The sequence below is a fragment of the Erigeron canadensis genome, chromosome 2, assembly GCF_010389155.1.
Source record: "Erigeron canadensis isolate Cc75 chromosome 2, C_canadensis_v1, whole genome shotgun sequence".
Classification (NCBI taxonomy): domain Eukaryota; kingdom Viridiplantae; phylum Streptophyta; class Magnoliopsida; order Asterales; family Asteraceae; genus Erigeron; species Erigeron canadensis.
Window position 1 is genome coordinate 45,306,004 of NC_057762.1, and position 19,031 is coordinate 45,325,034.

The window sequence follows — 19,031 nt, forward strand, 5'->3', positions numbered from 1 at the left end:
TTTTTCGGTTGTTATTTTCGAATAAGTTAAACAAAAGTAGAATATAGTGGGTGGTGCGCGGGCCTATTTGGATCAATCAATGCATGTGATTCTAAATGTGTGTGTTTTTGAAGTTGTAGCTAGGCTGTAAGAGAGTCGAGAGGTCCCATTTTGATTCTGCGCATGCTCTTATCGATATTCAGATCCATATGACTAAAGTTTAATCGCCGCGCTGTTCCATTTTGAATATCGACACAAGCTTGCTTCACAGCAGTTGTAGGAAACCAACAACTAAGCAACATATCCTTCATAGTGTATATCATTCTTGTAAATTTGCATTTACTTGGGGAAGAACTAAACGATTTATTATTAGTCTAGGCTTTTGAATGATTATAATAAGCATTGAGAAAGAGAGGAAGTACAATAAGAAACTGAAAGTGACATATGAGAAGACTAATTCCAAATACCCAAGGAATAGATATCTAGGATTAGAGCCACATAACTATTGTAATTAACATTTAAGAGATGTTACACTCTCCAAACTAAATAGAATCATCAGATATTAGTAGTCATTCTAGAATATGGGGTGAAATATGGTTTGCAGAATTGGAGCTTTGAATTAGTAAGGACATTCGTTTGTTAATGAGAAGAAATGAGAACCTGTATAACGTGCACATACTAATTAGGGTGACATTTTAAAGTTTCATTTCGAAGCTGATGTAAAGTATGTTGTCTTAGGTATGTTTATGCAGAAATCTTGCATGTAAGGTTTAGCTAACACATATAGGAAGACAAGATGGAGTCTACAGGTGCACAAAAAGAGCCCAACCATACTAGGGATAAAAAAAAATGTAATCTATACTAGGGCCTGTGAAGAGCCTAGTTATAACTACTCTTAGCTAAACCTGGCCCAGCAACCAGTCATGCAGAAGGCTCAGTTTGGACCGTTCAATTAGTTTAACATTTTTTTTAGTTAAGCTGTATCATTTTTCCCAATTAATATGTAGTGTATTAGTGTAGTTTTGTATAAATTTTTTTGTTTATATATTGACTTTTGTCTGGAAGACAAATATTCATACATCTCTCACGTAATTTGTGGTTACCAAAAACTCAATCTTTTGGAGACTGGTCTATTGTGGTTACCAAAAAATCCAAACCAGGCTCATTCCTGAGAGTAAAGACTGTGCTTAGTTGAGAATAGGCCTGTGAGGACTGGGCTTTAAAAACCGACTTAGCGCTGTTGCCTCAGGGACAGGGCCTAGGCTTGAACAACATTGAACATTTTCTCGTGTATCTTAATAGTACTTGCAGAAAATAAACTTCTAAATTAATTTGTTGTTTAAACTATAATAGAGTAATAAATTGACTGATTCTATAGTATTCTTCATTCAAGAATGTGTCAACATTATAACACTAAAACCATTCCAGAGCTCCTCATTTACAGCATTACAGATCAACAATATAAATAACAAAATTAAGATTCTGGAGGGGGTTCCTTTCCATATGTCCATTCGTGCCCTTTCCATTCTGGTAATTGCTGAATCACAACCTACATTTGCATCAACCAATTTTCACTTAAGCTATAGTTACTCTTATATTCTAATTATTATATGCCCAAAGCACATATATCCAAATATTGACTACTACATACCAGGCCTGTGGAATCTGGTTTCCCTACGGTTGTCTGACAAGCAAGCCTCCAATTTTTTGGATTCTGCAGTTCATGTAACACAGCTTAATTTCGAAAACTTTAGTACCTAGTCTATTTCCCTTTTCACTTTCGTACCAAGTTTATGCAACATATATAATTTCTTCACTTATGAACTGATCCCGATCCTAATTTCATTAGAGCCTTAGAGGTGTCAACTTCTACCCATTTCAATTCGGGTTATGTTTTACATATGATGGGTTGGAAGCATAAAAATAAGTTTAAAAAGGAAACGGGTCACATTGGTCAAAATCCGCCCATAGTGCATTATGTGTTTTAAGACAACTAGTGCTTCAGGTGAACACAACTCGAAAAGACGTATTCCGATCCCCACAGAAGTTATCCAGCTTGACCCGTTACCCAAGTCGCCCAATCCACCCACTTTTCCACATCTAAAAATAGTCATACCCGGTTGAGTTTCTCCTTTTCTTTGTCTGTTCGTGGGCTAAGCAATTCCTTCCCTTCAATAACCTGAGATAATACCAAAGTGAAACACTTATCGACACACTAATTACTATAAATTTTAAACTTGGTCTATCTTAGTTGATGATCTAATACCTCAACCATGCAAGTGGCACAAGTTCCTCCCCCAGCACAGTTTAGCAGTGGTCTTGACTGAATTGCCAACAATAAGGTGATCATGCAATCAAAATACATAAAGAATTTGACAAAAAAAAAAAAAAACCCATCAAAATAGATAGGACATTACATATGGTCCATATAACTCGATATTAGAATCCAACATTATGTCCCTAAGTTTCTGTCCACCATTCGCGGTTCTAAAATGTACATCAGGTGTTCCATCTGGTAGCAGCACTGACTGCCATATAATATAAACAAAAACACATTTATCATCAGAATCTTGTAATCTATATAATGTGCTTTGAAATAATACTTCTGTTTGACGACTTACACTAACGAAAGCAAAATTGATCGAAGCAGGTTCTTGAGACGGTGCAGCTTTGGATTGACCATCACGTACTGCAGTCATGGCTCGAATTCTTGATCTAGAATAACTGTGGCACCTGGTGAAGGAGGGTCTTTGAAAGGTGTTCTTGAAATTGTATGAGAATGAAGATATGCCATAAGCATGCATGTGTTGAATTGTGCCCATTTTTAAAGATTGTTATTTAGACCTTATATTTTTATTTCTTCATAGAATGCACATTCTTGTTTAGCTAAATTTAGATGATTACTGTTACATTCACCATTATATTATAGATTGTTATGTATGTGGATATAAAACATCTTATCTGGTGCTGCTGATATGGGATTGCACTGCACCCATTGGTATTTTGTTCCATCTAAAGTCCATAAATTTTGTTCACAATTTTATCCCTTCGATCTCTTCAAATAGTTGCACTCGGGGAAGGGTAAAGTGGGAATTTGGTTTTGGGTTAAAACATAAAAGGGTCGAAAAGGTAATGGTTTTAAAAGATGGTCATATGAATTTTGGTTAAAACTTATCAAAGGGGAAAAAAAGCAACGGTAAATTTACCATATTTTCACATTTATAACATGTTTGAGAAAACTGAAAATTTTAATTTTGATAAATAGCTATAAGCTTTTATTAACCATTTACCTTTTCCACATACACTTTTTCTTGTCACGTCATCATGACATTTTCATCAACATCACCTTCCCGTTAATCTATGACCTTCAAATTTAATATCCCACTATACCCCATTATATCTCACAATAAACAAAATAAAACAAAAGAAACCGGGCCCACTAATTTTCGGTAAACCATTTCACCTATTCATTTCACCAAACTATTTTAATAATTCATTTACATATCTAGTCAGTTTACCTTTTGCTTTATCTAGGTTTGCTGAATGGTCTAAGGGTCACCAAAAAACTTGGTTAATTGACTACTTTTACAATTGTAATGTTTTCTAAAAAAATGGGAATTTAAAATTTGATAAAAACCTAACTGGATCAAGTTTTAATCTTTTATTAAATTTTGATATAAATCTAACCATAACAAGTTTTAGTATTATTTTTACATCTATATATTTATTATGCTTATGAAAACTATAAATTTAAATATGATTATATGGGTAAAAGCTTTCGTGTCAAAAATAATGGTAAATTGAACATTTTACCTATTAAATATTAACGTTGAAGAAACTTTTCATGTTTGGATTATTCACTAACACTAGTTTTTTATTGATTTTATGATGGTTCAAAATCTAACCTTCTATCACACATATAAATTTTACCACCAGGATAGTGCGACCTGACTATTTACAAATAATGGGAATTTTAGTTTTTTTTTTTATGTGTTAAAACTTTACAAAGTTTACCAATAAGTTGTAAAAAGTAAAAAAAAAAAAGGTTAAATAGAGGAAAACGCTAGAAGGAGGGCTTGAACCTCCGACCTTGTGGTTAACAGCCACACGCTCTAACCAACTGAGCTATTCCAGCTTTTTGTTTTTTAACTTCTATTTTAATAATTTAAAAGTATAACACATTGTAATTGTGATGATTGTCATATTTGGAACTTTTTTTTAATGTGGGTGGGAGGGGAGGTTTTAGATAAACCCCACACATATACTTACACACCTGTATGTATGTATGTATATATATACAACTAGAAAATAGGGTTCCGGCAATATGTATTCAGCGTCATCAAACTTACGCCTTCTTTTCACACCTCCGTTATTCTCCTCTTCTTTAAAACCCAAACACTCCCTTCATTCTTCTTCTTCTTTTTTCACTTGCCTTTCAAGAAAACCCTCACAATCACAATCATCAAAAAAATCTTTTAAAGATTCTAATAATAATAAATCTTCCAGTTCTTTGAAACAACAGAGTGAAAACACATCGTTATCATCAATGAGGAAAAATAGAGAAGATAATAATAATAACGGAGATGTTGAAATTGGTGCCAGTTTTAATAAGGGAAGGGCAGAAGGCAGAGATAAAAGTAGTAGGCCCAAAGACCTTAAACTCAAAGTTAGAAAACTCAATCCCATTAATACGATTTCCTATCTTCAGGTACATCTTTTTGGGATTTAGTTTTCCTTCTTTTCACATTCTGTAAATAATTTTAGTTTATATCTTTATTTTTATTGTTTCTAGGGTTTTTAAAGAATGTTTTTTGTGAACAGTTTGAATTTTTTATATTGCAGATTTTAGGAACTGGGATGGATACTCAAGATACATCCCCATCAGTTTTACTCTTTTTTGATAAGCAGAGATTTATATTCAATGCCGGAGAAGTAAGTTTTTTGATCGAATTTATTTCTGTTAATGTGGTTATACAATACTGATGCCTTAAAAAATTATTGATCGTTGATATGGATTTTATGATTTTTATGTTTTCAGGGACTGCAACGATTTTGCACAGAGCATAGGATCAAGTTATCAAAGGTAAACGTGATGTTACAAAGATCCATGTAAACTTTTTTTTACTAATGGGAATTACTTGTTTTTTTAGATTGATCACATATTCCTTTCGCGTGTCTGCTCTGAAACTGCTGGTGGACTACCAGGTTTGCAAGTTATTCTTGAGCTTTGGTATATATTGCAAATCAGTGTGTATATATGAAGTGATCGTGCAATATTTTTGTGTTGTGAAATTTGTATTGCAGGTCTGTTATTGACATTGGCTGGCACTGGTGAACAAGGGATATCTGTAAGCGTCTCTACAAAGATAGCTTGAATTATTAATATAAGTTTTATGTGGTTTGGATAAATGAAATAGTTTTTCATAAGCTAATATAGATGTTGGTTTGATCTTTGAAGGTAAATGTATGGGGACCGTCAGAGTTTAAGTATTTAGTGGATGCAATGAAATGTTTTGTTCCAAATGCAGCCATGGTTCACTCACGATGCTTTGGCCCATCATCCAAATCTGATAAGGTTTCTGTGGATAATTCTGGGAAAGTTGATGATCAACTCAAACTTATTGATGATGAAGTTGTAAAGATATCAGCTGTCTTGTTGCGTCCAGAAACCAATGGTCTCAAGGAAGACGAGTCTGCATTCAAGTCTAGTGATATTTCCGTTTTGTACATTTGTGAGTTGCCTGAAATTAGGGGTAAATTTGACCTTGAAAAGGCCCGAGCCTTGGGGTTAAGACCCGGACCCAAATATCGTGAACTACAAGAAGGAATCTCAGTGAAATCAGATTTGAAAAACATCATGGTACATTTATCATATGTTATTTTCTGCTCCTTTTTAATCTATTTATCATAAATCACAATGTTGACCAAACGGCAGCAGCAGGTCAAATGAGAGAAATTGGGCTGTGTTTTATCTCAGACTGGTCAAATAAAAAAGTTTGCTTAACAGGATAATGGATAAACATGTTGAAAGCTGGTCAAAGTCTTTTTCTAATGCAGTCTCCCAAACTGGTTTACTAAGATTTAAGTTTAAATTGTTGTTTTATCAAATAGTCGCCATAACCATAAGTCCATAATAATGCATGATGCATATAAATGTGTTTGTAGGTTGTGCAACCAGACTTGCACTGTTTCAACCCATACCAAATATGACTGATTAATCTGCCTGACCCACTCTAAAATACTTGTTGTATATGTTTTCAGGTTCACCCAGATGATGTACTTGGACCTTCTGTTCCTGGGCCTATTGTTCTCCTTGTAGATTGCCCCACCCAGTCTCATTTCCGAGAGTTATCGTCTACGCCATCTCTAGAGACCTACTATGCTGATATTCCCATGGAGAAACACAAAGTTGTCAATTGTGTAATTCATTTAAGTCCACAATTCGTTGTAAACTCTAGTGATTATCAGAAGTGGATGTCAAGGTTTGGTGAGGCAGAACATATTATGGCGGGACATCAGATGTAAGTCTGTTTTTGCTTGTTTTGTTTCGTTTGATAAGTAAATAAGTTATTGACAAAAACAAAAGGTCTTCCAGCTTCCACATATTATTGAACAACAAAGAATTAAAGTAATAACAGAGTTCTTGCTACTTTTACAGGAGGAATATTGAGATTCCAATTCTAAAATCTAGTGCGAGAGTTGCCGCCCGACTTAACTACTTATGTCCCCAGTTCTTCCCAGCTCCAGGATTTTGGTCTCTTCCACAATCAGATCATTCAGCTGAGGTATTAGACATATTAAAGAACAATGATCAAATTAGTATTGGACACTGGGAGCATAGCTATCTATAATTTGCATTCTCGAGGTTTCCTTACAGCTAGTTTTTTTTTTTTATCTACCTGCAGGATACTGGGTTGAAGCTTTCCAAGACTATTTCTGCTGAAAATCTCCTTAAGGTGTGGACCTATTTAGAAAGTGCTCAAGTCATAGGCGCACTTGCATTTACTTACCCCCATCTGCATGTTACTTGATTACAACCCTGACCCATTCACTTATAATAAATGTCGCTTTTTTACTATGTATAGAGACCAAGTGTTGAAAAGAACAATAAAGTATTGCCCATCTTTACCGATCATCTCTTTTAGTAACAACAATAAAGTACTGTGTTGAAAAGAAGTGTTACAAAAAATTAGTATTGCCTAGTCTGCCCATCTTTACAGATCATCTCTTTTAGTAACAACAATAAAGTACTGTGTTGAAAAGAAGTGTTACAAAAAATTAGTATTGCCTAGTCTGCCCATCTTTACAGATCATCTCTTTTAGTAACAAAAATAAAGTACTGTGTTGAAAAGAAGTGTTGTGAGTTCTGTTGGAATTGTAAATCTCTTTCCATTTTGCAGTTCCATTTGCGCCCAGTTGCACACCTTGGATTGGACAGATCTGGTATACCAACGAAAGCGGGCCGTAATGAAATCATAGAGGACTTACTTACAGAGATTCCAGAGATATCAGATGCTGCTCAACAAGTTGCTCATCTTTGGAAAGGTGAAGAAGATGCAGGGGAGGGGGTAACCTCTGTTGAAGGTGATGGGAAAATCACTGAAGAACCTTGGTTAAATCAAAACATTCTTCCCAGCTGTTTGGAGGATGTTACAAGAGAAGATGTTGAGATTGTCCTTCTAGGAACGGGTTCATCTCAACCTTCCAAGTATCGCAATGTTAGCTCTATCTTCATCAATCTTTTTTCAAAGGGTAGTTTACTACTAGATTGTGGGGAAGGAACATTGGGACAGCTTAAAAGAAGGTAACAACAAAGTCTATTCGTAAAAGCTTACTTTATTGTGCCCGCAATTTACAATTTTAACCTATTTTACTTTTGAGTCGGTTGATTTGGGTTGTTTTGTATCTTAACTGGATCAACTACAAAATTAGCCACAAGTATAAATGAGTCGAATTGGTTGTAAGTTTGCCTAAAGTCTATTTTTGCTATTCAATGCATATATTCTTCTATATAATCATATTTGTAGATTTGATTTATAATTATAATCACAAGTATCCATTAATTATACAAGACAAAGTTATATGATGGACAAAAAAGGTGCTTGCTGGTCAAGTCAATCCAGTTTGACCGTTTTGGCCCATTACCCAAACTGCTGATCACTCATATTGTCACCTCTAATGTTTGGTCTTACTAATGTTTCCCTGTACAGATATGGTATTCAAGGGGCAGATGATGCAGTTAGAGGTTTAAAATGTATTTGGATTTCACATATCCATGCAGATCACCACACGGGATTAGTAAGACTACTCGCTCTCAGACGAGATTTGCTAAAAGGGCTGCCACATGATCCTTTAATAGTTATTGGTCCTAGGCAACTCAAAAGATTTCTAGATGCGTACGAAAGACTTGAAGAGTTAGATATGCAGTTTCTTGATTGTAGGCATACAACAGAATCTTCGTTAGCTTCTTTTGGATCAAATTATAACCAGTCAAATAATATTGAATCCCCAAGTGAAAACAAAGTTGATTCTACTTTATTTGCCAAAGGAAGTCAGATGCAGAGCCACTGGAAAAGACCAGGTAGTCCCGTGGATAGTAGCATAGTGTACCCGATTGTCAAGAACTTGAAGGATGTGCTCGCAGATGCAGGTTTAGATGGTGTCGTCAGTTTTCCAGTTGTCCATTGCCCTCAAGCTTTTGGAGTCGTTTTGAAGGGTTCAGATAGAATCTCTAGTGATGGTAGAGTGATACCTGGGTGGAAGATTGTTTATTCTGGTGACACTAGGCCGTGTCCCCAACTAGTAGAAGCTTCTCAAGGAGCGACAGTTCTCATACATGAGGTAAGCAATCCGCCTGTATTTTTACACCGGAATTAGCTTTTCGTAATCCAAAGCTTACTAATCAGATAATTAGTTTGATGATGTAAAGCATAGCACCCATAACTTCGTAAGCAACATATTAAGAAGAGGTTTTCATGAAATTGCTATTACAGGCAACTTTTGAGGATGCGTTAGTGGAAGAAGCAATAGCAAGAAACCACAGCACAACAGAAGAAGCCATTGAAGTGGGAAACTCCGCAGGAGCATATCGCATCGTCCTTACCCATTTCAGTCAGAGATATCCTAAAATTCCAGTGCTTGATGAAAGTTATATGCGTAAAACATGCATTGCTTTTGACATGATGAGCATTAACTTTGCAGATCTACATGTGCTTCCAAGAGTGCTTCCTTACCTTAAACTACTTTTCAAAAACGAAATGATTGTCGACGAATCTGATGATGTTGAAGATGCTGTTACTTTGGCGGCTTAGATTCTTTAATTTTTTTTTTAGTATACAGCATTTATTGATTCTTTTCATTGCCCTCTTATTTTTGATTACATTCATAAGAATGAGTTTTGTATAGTTGGAGAATCAATTTTAACTTTGTAGTTTTTAATGCCCACATGATTAATACAATCGTGATATTTTTGCTGCGAAACTATAAAAGAACGCCAACAGGTCATGTATGATGTACCTGAAACCCTTTTTATGAGACTTGTTCTGGATATGAAAAAAAAAAAGAACACAACAATGTATGAAACCTGATCACTTGACATGTAAGTACATGATATTTAATGCCAGGGTTCTCAAAATCATCTATCCTAAATCTATTTTGAAACCAACTATTGATGTTCCTTTGAGACTTGCTTTCTGTATTCCTGTTATTTGACCCTCTAGGCTCTATCAACTAGATAACAACCAAAAGATGCAGCCGAAAGTACAGATGATTCATCAACTCTACAAAAACTATGGCATAACCTTTCAAGGGGGAAGGAGGATGGATCTGCATCATCTGTCTCAAATGGCTGAGATGCATCTTCGGTTGCCCGAAGGAGGACGAATCTGCTACATTCAAATGCTTGAGAGAGTTGTTGTGTGCTTTATTCGTGAAACATGTCTTTTGAATGTAGCTTGGCTTGTGGTTAGAGATATTCTACTAAAATACATGGAGCATTTTTCATGATTGTATTTGTATATATATTAGGAGGATTTTTAGAACATGTTAAGAGCATTAATCATTCCCTCTTTAAATATAACTTTCGTTTCATCCGTCCAAACTTCATATAAATTTGGTTTTCCTTAAATTTTACTTCTCTTTTACCTTTTAACAGTGTCAATGTGTCGATTTTAGCCCACATTGCAGCAAGGCTACGCTCAATTTACTACAATAGGCAACAATATCAACTTCAAGAAATAGAATAGTATATCAGGAAACTTATGAGATTTTATTTACATCCATTATATGCCATGGCTACCTATTATATACACATTCCAAATCAAAATCCATTGCAGATATTGCCAAAAAAGACTACCCAATGAACCATGAATCTTGTTTGTTATTAGTGCCTTATTATCTTAGGACCATCTTTCATTCTTCATTTCCCTTTGTATCTATGGCATTGCCACTGTGAAACTCACATCTTCACTGCCATTATTAGCAGAATCTCTTATATGACCTACACCTTCAACGGCCCATGATTCAACTTTCATTTTTTTGGTTCTCTTTAGTTGTCTTACCAAATTGAGCCGTTCACGTGAATAGGGAGAAGGAATCTGTTGGGCATAATAGAACAAGGTTTTATCATAATAAATACAAGAAATTACAAAGCATAAGGTGAACAAAGGATGCTGATCAGATGTACCATTGATGGGACATATTTGTTGATTGCGGTTAATATTGCTGCATGCCCGACAGCCGATAACTGCTCAATACATAAAGATTATCAAATAAGCACACATTAGTAGTTCATTGATTGATACACACGAGATATGCAATTTCAGTCCATTTACTTGAGACTGATCAATTTGGGTTATGCTTATATTATAATTGGTCAAATGCATAAAATTAACATTTAGGGAATGGGTAGAATGTTAAAATTTTAAAGTTTACCCGAAGTATAATTTAAATCCCTAAAACTCCCAAATCATGTTATTTAAAACATTCAAGTATTATTAAGTTATACAAAATTGGTGAGCATGCTTGACACACTAGTTATTTGTATAAATTGAATACACACTCTAGACAGTAAGTGAACTGGTTTGAAGTTTGAACCAATCTGACCCCACAGTTTCTGACCCAGAACACTTTTTGGCCTGTCACCCAACCCGCCAGACCCACCCATTTTGCCAACTCTAGTACACAGACTGAAAGTAGACACGACACGTACAGGAATTAGCATCAGAATTGTAACAGGAACAAGAGTGACAATATCATTAAGTGTTCTCTTTATCTTTCTTCTTTGTCTAATTGTAATCTTTTTTCCGCGCAATTGCTTCACAAGTAGTCCGATAAGATCCGCCACATCTATTAACAGTAAGTGTGAACCCATCAAAATAACCTGTATGATGTTCATATGTTCATGAAGATAATCAGAAACTTACTATAAGATTAACTAAACAAGACCAATGGAGATTGTAGAAGGTGCTTGGATTAGCCTAAAAGGACATTCTTGTGGGAGAAAAATGAGAAGGTCTCATGAAATTAGAGTAGAAGTATCTCAAAAAAGAAAAAGACATTGAAGAATTAAATAAGTGATTTTATATGGACAGTAAGTGGCTATTTTGACTTTGAAAGACAATAATCAGATTGTTATTTCCAGAACCCAAATCCAAACACCCCCTTAGTTCCTTACATTACAAGCAGAAACCAGCTTTTCTGAAGATTTCCTTAATATTCGTTCGTGCAAACGCAGTTTTTTAACTCCATAATCCTTCTCATTGAGCTTTATAGGATCAATTCCCGCTAAACTTGCACCCTGCCAAAATGTTTTAACAAGTTTTTGACATAGAACTTATAAGATCAGTCTATTTTAGTGACAATGTGAAGCGAGAAAGTAGTACCTTACTCATGTTAGATCCCTCTTGATTCTTCATTATCTCGATTGGCTTTGACTGGGCTTCTATTAATGTAGATGAATCTGCACCAACTCTTTTTGTATTCATCAACTCTCTGCACCAGAAAACAGATAACATGTCTAATACTTGTCATTTTTATAGGATGTTATTAAAGGAGTGTTTTTGCCCAAAATATCTTACCCTGACTTATCGTAAGCAACCCAGTACTCCTCCAGACAGACGGATAACAGGGTCTGACTACAAATTAAATATCAAATATAAATTTGTGACATTACACCGTGTTGTGATACATCTGCGGGGTTATTGCATAAGAAGTTAACTAACTTTGGTCTACTTTATGTTTTTTCTATGGGTGTAAATAAAGATGTTTACCAGACAAAAAGTTGGTTAGCTTATATGCAACAACCCCTTATGTGATTGTTTATACTACCTTCGAAACAGGAACAAAAGCACATCAGAGTCGAAGGGTTGTTGTGAAGAATTGCTATAATGTGCAAATCCGGAGAAAACATCATAGCAAACGGTAAGAACTGTATAAAGAATTATCTCCTTCTCTGCTTGTATAGCACGTTGTCTAGACCTTCCATCATATTGGAACTTGACTTTAAGTGGAGCATAAAAGTCGAGCCATCCAATTTCATCTATGACGACCTACATTAAATACATACTATGAACTTTAGTATCATTCATTGTGCTTATAATAGGGTTAATTGATTATACAAACCTCAATGAAGAGTTGATACTTTGGCAGGGAGTTAAACTCGGGATAAATATACAAGCTTCCACACTCCAAGTAACTGCAAAGGATTCAAACTCTCATATGTAGTAAGCTTTAGAAGGTGGCAAGCCAGGCTGTTTGGGTAACGGGTAAAAAATATCTTTTGTGCAGGTTAGTATTGGGTTAACCCACGATACATTCTGACCTGAAGTAATGTTAATATATTTAATTAGTTTGTACCATTACAGAAAAAACTAAGAAACTACATCTTTTTGACAATGACCTACTTATGTTTTTAATCGTTAATATGAGCTAAGGCTATCTCCAATGCTAAGGACGCCCTTAGACGTCCTTGAGCTGCCACATCATGTCCTTACAAATCCTTACACATCCTTATAAATCCTTAAAATCCTATAATTTTATCTCCAACCATACAAACATCCTTACATATCCTTTAACTCCACTAAAAACAAAAAAAATATAAGTAAGGGCACCTAAGGGCATGCATCAAAAAATCTTTAGTTTTGGACAAGCTTCAACCGCAAAGGATATCCTAGGGCACCTAAGGGCGCCCAAAAACATACCCATTGGAGATAGTCTAAGAGATTTTATGAATTTAAATACACTTTGCATCATTTTCAATTGTTTAACCCACTTGACCCGTTTCCTATTATACTAATCTATCTTATTTATTTGTTTAATCTTCTAGAGATGATACATAAAAGTCCATATCGTCTATTGGTAAGTAAATAGGTTTAATTTTCCACCTTTAGTGAAGTAGTAAACTTTGACTAACCAATTCGGAAATGTACCTAAGGAAATCCTTGACCTGTTCATCCATGTCAATTATATTCATTTCTGATAAATATAGTCTCGTCGCTCTTCCCAAATATGCAAAAATCCCAAGAGTTGCTAAAGTAGTCTCTTCAACCTATATATGAAACCAAATACATATAAATTATCTCCATGGAGCTTGATAAAGCAGAAAACATTGATATATAAAAAAACTGTTTTTAGTTCTCTGGTTGATGACACGTGAAATTAAAGATGATAATAAAAGCAGACTAAGAGTTGATGTGGACCTTGTCATTGAAGGTTTGGTTAGGTGTTATAACATTTTCTCTATTAAATGCTAAAGAAAGTTTTTCCTTCATAAGCCCAATCCAAAACTCCACATCTTCTATATTGTTGCTTGGCAGAACCTTTTTGCCAAAATGTAATAAGAAATCTTGTTCAAAACCTGCTTCAATTGCTAACTGATGTAACTTATCGACTGATACAAGGTCACGTGATAAGTCCCTCAGTTTAACCAATGAATTATCAATTGATGCAGTAAATTGAGGGCAACCAAGGCGGCCTGGATCCAATTTTACCACTGCAGTACAGCAACTTAGAGCAATGATAACTCCTGCAACACCACTGAAAATTTTTTGTTGGAAACAATTGTCCATTTGGTGCGTATATTGTTTACCGATTTTATTTGCATACCTTCCAGCATATTCCACAGACCACTTTTTAAATAGTGGAATGAATAATCCTGTAATACGTGGAAGTTCCACCGTTTTAAACCAATCCACCAATTCTGGGTGTTTGCTGTACAATTGGTTTTCTATGAATTCACCAAGATATAATGTCTTTTTGGACAAACTGGAGTAGAAGAATGAACAGAGTGTTAGCCGACATGGCCTGGTATCATATTTGACATTAAAAACTAAAGGACAAGTTGGGTCCACACTGGGCGGATTGACATGAAAAAACTTAATTGTCCAAAAATTCTAGAGCTTTTTCCTTTTAATTAGCTTGTCAGAAAAAGTTACGAAGTTCCACAGTTTCAAATAATAATACATTTGAACAAATATTATCCATATGGTTTTATACTTCAAATGGTACACTTTAGGCGACTTTCAACCCACTTTGTCTCATTCCCTTTTTTTTTTGGTTACGTTTTTCTATTCTACCTGTTTCTGAGGTTTGAAATGAAACATGCCTCCAATCAACCTACTCACAAGTAAACGGGTCGAAGTGGCAGCCTTTTAGAAAAGTACAGAAAAGGCTACCGTGTAACTTCCTTTCTTAAAGTTACTAGCATTGGAAACATTTTATAGGCTGTACTACTTACATATCATATACAGGAGTGTTGCAACGTTTGTGACAGAGAAATAATTCCACCTCAATTGCAGCAGTTAGTGATGCATATACTGCTACCTGTGAAAATTATATAATAGCTATTTATGGCTACTTTGTGTGTGATGATATTTTTGTAGAAAATTGGAAGAAAGAATATGCTATACTAGAGGTGGCAGTTTCAAACCACTTGCTTATGAATAGTTGGGTTGTGATTTATCTCAAAATAGGTCAAATAAAAATATAGCTAAGAAAGGAAAGGTTAATAGGTTATACAGGTTAAAAGTCCCTTAGCCAGCCTGACCAAACCTTGCCTGCCCATCACTGCCTTTTTCAAGAAAATGAGTTGTTTCAAATATAAAATATGGGTAACAGACCCATAGTCGGACCCCAACCCACTGGTCCCACGTCCAACATGAGGGAAAGTAAATCACGTAACCCTACCTCTGCTTTTATTCTGCATATCCCCCACCATTAGACTACCATCGTGGGGACAAAATGAGTTGTTAACCTAAAACCGTGTCTACCTGTTACCCTACCTACCCATACTGCGACCTCTACTTATGATGGTCGAATAACAGCATAATTATGATCTAGTACAGAACAATTATTTCATGAAATATTAAACTCACCTTATACGCAATGCGTTTATGCCATGCATTCACGTCAACTCCATTCCATGCATTTGATAGCTGGGGGCCACTTCTAAACATTTCCAGATTTTGAATTGCAACGGAAAAGCTTCTGGCAGATTCATGTAATATCCGTACAAGACAATCAACACGGTTCAATTCTAATCCGTTTGTCTGTGTTATACGCAATGAAGGTTCATCTTCAGTTATGAACTCATCTCTAACAGCAGAAGCAACTGAGGATAATGATTTTGATGTAGACCACCTTAATGAAATATTACAAGATGATGAAATGCAACGTTTAAATGTATCATTCGTTAAAGGGGTATGTTTTTGCTGATGCTTTGCAATGAACTTTGATGAATACAATGAATGAGCTATACAATTTGTTATGTCTTCTGATCTGGCAGAATCCCTGTAACATAAATATGAGTTAATGAACTTCTTATGTTTTAAGGATTGTTAATAAGCTTATGACATATCATCTGATTTACATATTATGATAAAGCAACTGAATAAAAAAGTATGAGAAAGGAGAACTGAGAGGAGAGAGGGAGCTTACAGACGGTATACAGATTGAAATGAGAACTGAGAGGCCATGTAAATGTAAATGGAAAATGGAAGGAGAAAGAGAGGAAAACGTCGATGAAAGAGAGGGGATATATACAAGTACAAGCGAACTCATCAAGGAGGTAACACAAACCACGAAAACAATGTGGATTAAATTAATGTTTTTTAATGATAGTAGGCTTTATGGAATATCACAGTTAAAACTTGTTTCTTAGGATGTTCCTCCTTATTCCTCCTTTGCAAGATGTTCCAAAATTGTTATTCGATTTCCATTTTGTCATTTATAATTTCTTGTTTGACCATCCGAAATCAGTGGTACGTGTGAAAAAATAACAGGTTGACCCACTATGTGCCATATTGCCAAACCCAAAGGGTCAAAAATCATACTACTACCACAGTACTATTTTTTATTCATTCCTGATTTTCAACATCTTGAATAACTCATATACTGTACCATTTTGTTATTGGGCCAACCACCTTTTGTTTATTTGTCTCTCATATAGTAACATATAGTTTATTTATTAAGATACTTCAACATAGATTCAACATTTCCATATCAGATACAAGATTTCCATATCTGATACATATTTGAGTTGAAATCTGGGAATTAGTAACACTGATGAGTGATGTGATGCATAAAATTGGGCAAAATGTATTACAAAACATCCTATGTTTGTGTCAAATGACTTGATCCTAATGGCCTAATACGGAATACTTGCTTAAGTAAAAATTTCCTGCTAATTTGATGCGTGTCGGTTTTGAAAGTTTATGTGGCGCATATGAAAAAGACCAAAGACAAACACAAATATCTTATTTTGAAGTTAAGAGTAAGATGGAGTGAGATTGTAAGACCTATAAAAGTGGTTTGATAAATCTAACTCGTGTCCAAAAACAAAAACTTTTTTTCTTGTTCACACAACAATAACTTCGAAATTGTCATCACGTTTCTTGTTATCACACAACCTATGCCTAACTAGTCATTTTCTCTGTAGACACTTCTGAATTGTCATCCGTCTTGAACCCAAGTTCTGACATATCTTGCTTTGCCATCAAATTCCTGAAAGACAACAAGCAGCACGTCAAGAGGACGTGATTACCAAGTACCCTAAGAAAAAGACTCTCTGGATTAAAACAAGAATGTCACACTCAAAGGACTTCCTATTTGAACACGTCTCGCATACAGCCAGAGCATTACCCTTTCACTAGTACGATAACGACAACTGTAATTCTGCTTGATACATACCAGGGGACATAAAGACATTTTGAGTCCACTTGACTAATAGTATCAATGCTGACTCGAGTGGACAACTGGACACTGCCTAAAGTATAACGAGTCAAACTATACACAAGACAGAGGCTACAAATATATTTACATAGATACTCATAAGAGTACATGCTGGCTAGGCCTGTAAATGGGTCGGGTTTTCCTCCACAAAATGGTTGATACATATGGATTGACCCAAGTCATGAAATCATGATCAGTCTATTGAGATTAGTAGGGTCATGGGTCAGATCATGATGTATTGGTTAACGGGTAAATCATGGTCAAATTAAACAAATAGTTGGGTCCTAGACCCTATGAAGCTTATAAATAACATTTAGAATTAGATAGATAGAGAAATAAGTGACTGACTTTTCCATACGACATTCAAGATACTTCTTTGATAGATGTCTGCATATCTCAGATTTGTGCCCTGATGTTTTGAGACAGCTTATATATTCCTTCTTCGCCTGCACATCACAAAGATCATAAGAACTTCAACCCACTAATAACTAAGAAATTCTCAACGGGATACTACCTGGTCGCATAAGTGCATGTGGTCCAACGGAAACACCCCTTTCTCTGGTGGGACTGGCCGCGCGCCTCTGTTCCCCCCAAATGCTCCACCTAAAAGAAATGTACCAATGTCAATGACATAATAAATAAAACAAATATATAGATATAAGTTCTGCCCGGCACTCAGAGATCAAAACTAGTATAACACGACTTAATAACTTAACCGCCATTCCTTGTAATCGCGCTTAGGTCACAACAGTAATGTGGTATTAGCATCACACTTAAACAACCTCTTAAATGACCTAAAGGTTCTGCACAAGGTAAACTACGGATTTCTAGCTATATATATTTTTAATGATCCACATAATTCAGGGTTTCATATCAGTCGGGTTGGTTACGAACTCTCGAGGACCGACCGCTTCACCTTTTGGGGTGTTTTGCCATTCGGTTATAGTTCAAGTTTTAAAGCAATAGGGAATAACATCTTGCATCAATTAATCTAAGTTTTTACTAAAGATATACAGATTTCATTGTATATATCACAGAAACCCTAGGTAGCAATGCCTATATACATATACATATATTTATATATATATATACAATCATTATTCTTGTATACTATATACATGGAAATGGAAATATATGTATACCTGCGCTCATCCAATGAGATCAATGAAGAGTTATACTATTTATTTATTACAAAATTTAAAATTTCATTTTATTGGTTCAGAATTTTCAGTACAGGCGAAACTCGATCGAAAATGCAAACCGGCGAGTGGAAAGTGACACCTCAAGTTGGGCCGGGGTACGCTGTCTATCCATTGGGCCTTCGAACTTTTATTATAATTTACTTCTTAAAAAGAAAGGTTTTTTGTTCAATTTGAGAATGTCAAATTCCCAAAGGAGGGTCAATTAATTAAATTTTTTTTTAATGGTTGACTTTAATTTTATGACAAAATAAACTATCAATCAATTTTGCTATCAAATTAAGAGGTAACATTTATCCCTTATGTGTTTCAAATTAATTAATGACTCATTTTAGTGGAATTATTATTAAGTTCAACATTTACTGAGAATAAAAAATAAATACTAGCCATTTTTGGTGATTTTTCCAATTTAGAATTACATACTCCTTTAATAAGCAAACTATCCCACCCCCTTTTGACACCTCTACCTTTAAAATGTCTTTTATGCCCTCCTAATTTACACTATCCTATTTTTTCTCCATCACGCTCATTACACACACATACGTTCATCCGATTTCCGATTTTCTCTCCCTCCCCGCTTCTCTGATTTTCTTTCCCCATAAACACCATCCACCACCGCCCCAAATA

The 19,031-nt window shown here is 35.2% G+C and overlaps 4 protein-coding genes and 1 non-coding gene across 5 annotated transcripts; 1 reads left to right on the forward strand and 4 right to left on the reverse strand.

Moving 5' to 3' along the window:
- Positions 1–1,331: 1,331 nt before the first annotated feature.
- Positions 1,332–2,916, reverse strand: LOC122586595 (photosynthetic NDH subunit of subcomplex B 3, chloroplastic). The gene is made up of 6 exons (XM_043758577.1): positions 2,601–2,916; positions 2,397–2,507; positions 2,246–2,302; positions 2,096–2,158; positions 1,631–1,693; positions 1,332–1,528 (listed from the first exon to the last, which is right to left on the reverse strand). Exons 1-6 carry the CDS (start codon positions 2,799–2,801, stop codon positions 1,454–1,456), a joined length of 570 nt encoding a protein of 189 aa, XP_043614512.1. The 5' UTR covers positions 2,802–2,916; the 3' UTR covers positions 1,332–1,453.
- Positions 2,917–4,040: 1,124 nt separating this feature from the next.
- TRNAN-GUU lies at positions 4,041–4,114 on the reverse strand. Its single transcript has one exon. It is a non-coding gene; the product is annotated as a tRNA-Asn (tRNA).
- Positions 4,115–4,264: 150 nt separating this feature from the next.
- LOC122586593 (tRNase Z TRZ3, mitochondrial) lies at positions 4,265–9,459 on the forward strand. Its single transcript, XM_043758575.1, has 12 exons — positions 4,265–4,687; positions 4,822–4,911; positions 5,018–5,062; positions 5,130–5,184; positions 5,284–5,327; positions 5,438–5,839; positions 6,241–6,500; positions 6,638–6,764; positions 6,885–6,935; positions 7,380–7,783; positions 8,190–8,820; positions 8,973–9,459. Exons 1-12 carry the CDS (start codon positions 4,304–4,306, stop codon positions 9,288–9,290), a joined length of 2,811 nt encoding a protein of 936 aa, XP_043614510.1. The 5' UTR covers positions 4,265–4,303; the 3' UTR covers positions 9,291–9,459.
- Positions 9,460–10,206: 747 nt separating this feature from the next.
- LOC122588349 lies at positions 10,207–15,950 on the reverse strand. The gene is made up of 14 exons (XM_043760457.1): positions 15,913–15,950; positions 15,351–15,765; positions 14,714–14,799; positions 14,083–14,241; positions 13,677–14,013; positions 13,407–13,525; positions 12,601–12,673; positions 12,307–12,527; positions 12,057–12,113; positions 11,862–11,970; positions 11,654–11,776; positions 11,189–11,359; positions 10,664–10,723; positions 10,207–10,574 (listed from the first exon to the last, which is right to left on the reverse strand). Exons 1-14 carry the CDS (start codon positions 15,948–15,950, stop codon positions 10,413–10,415), a joined length of 2,130 nt encoding a protein of 709 aa, XP_043616392.1. The 3' UTR covers positions 10,207–10,412.
- An 813-nt stretch (positions 15,951–16,763) lies between these two features.
- Positions 16,764–18,492, reverse strand: LOC122589490 (cytochrome c oxidase assembly protein COX19-like). The gene is made up of 4 exons (XM_043761786.1): positions 18,348–18,492; positions 17,720–17,808; positions 17,554–17,651; positions 16,764–16,977 (listed from the first exon to the last, which is right to left on the reverse strand). The coding sequence occupies exons 1-4, from the start codon at positions 18,355–18,357 to the stop codon at positions 16,890–16,892; spliced, it is 285 nt and encodes a 94-aa protein (XP_043617721.1). The 5' UTR covers positions 18,358–18,492; the 3' UTR covers positions 16,764–16,889.
- Between the last annotated feature and the right edge of the window lie 539 nt (positions 18,493–19,031).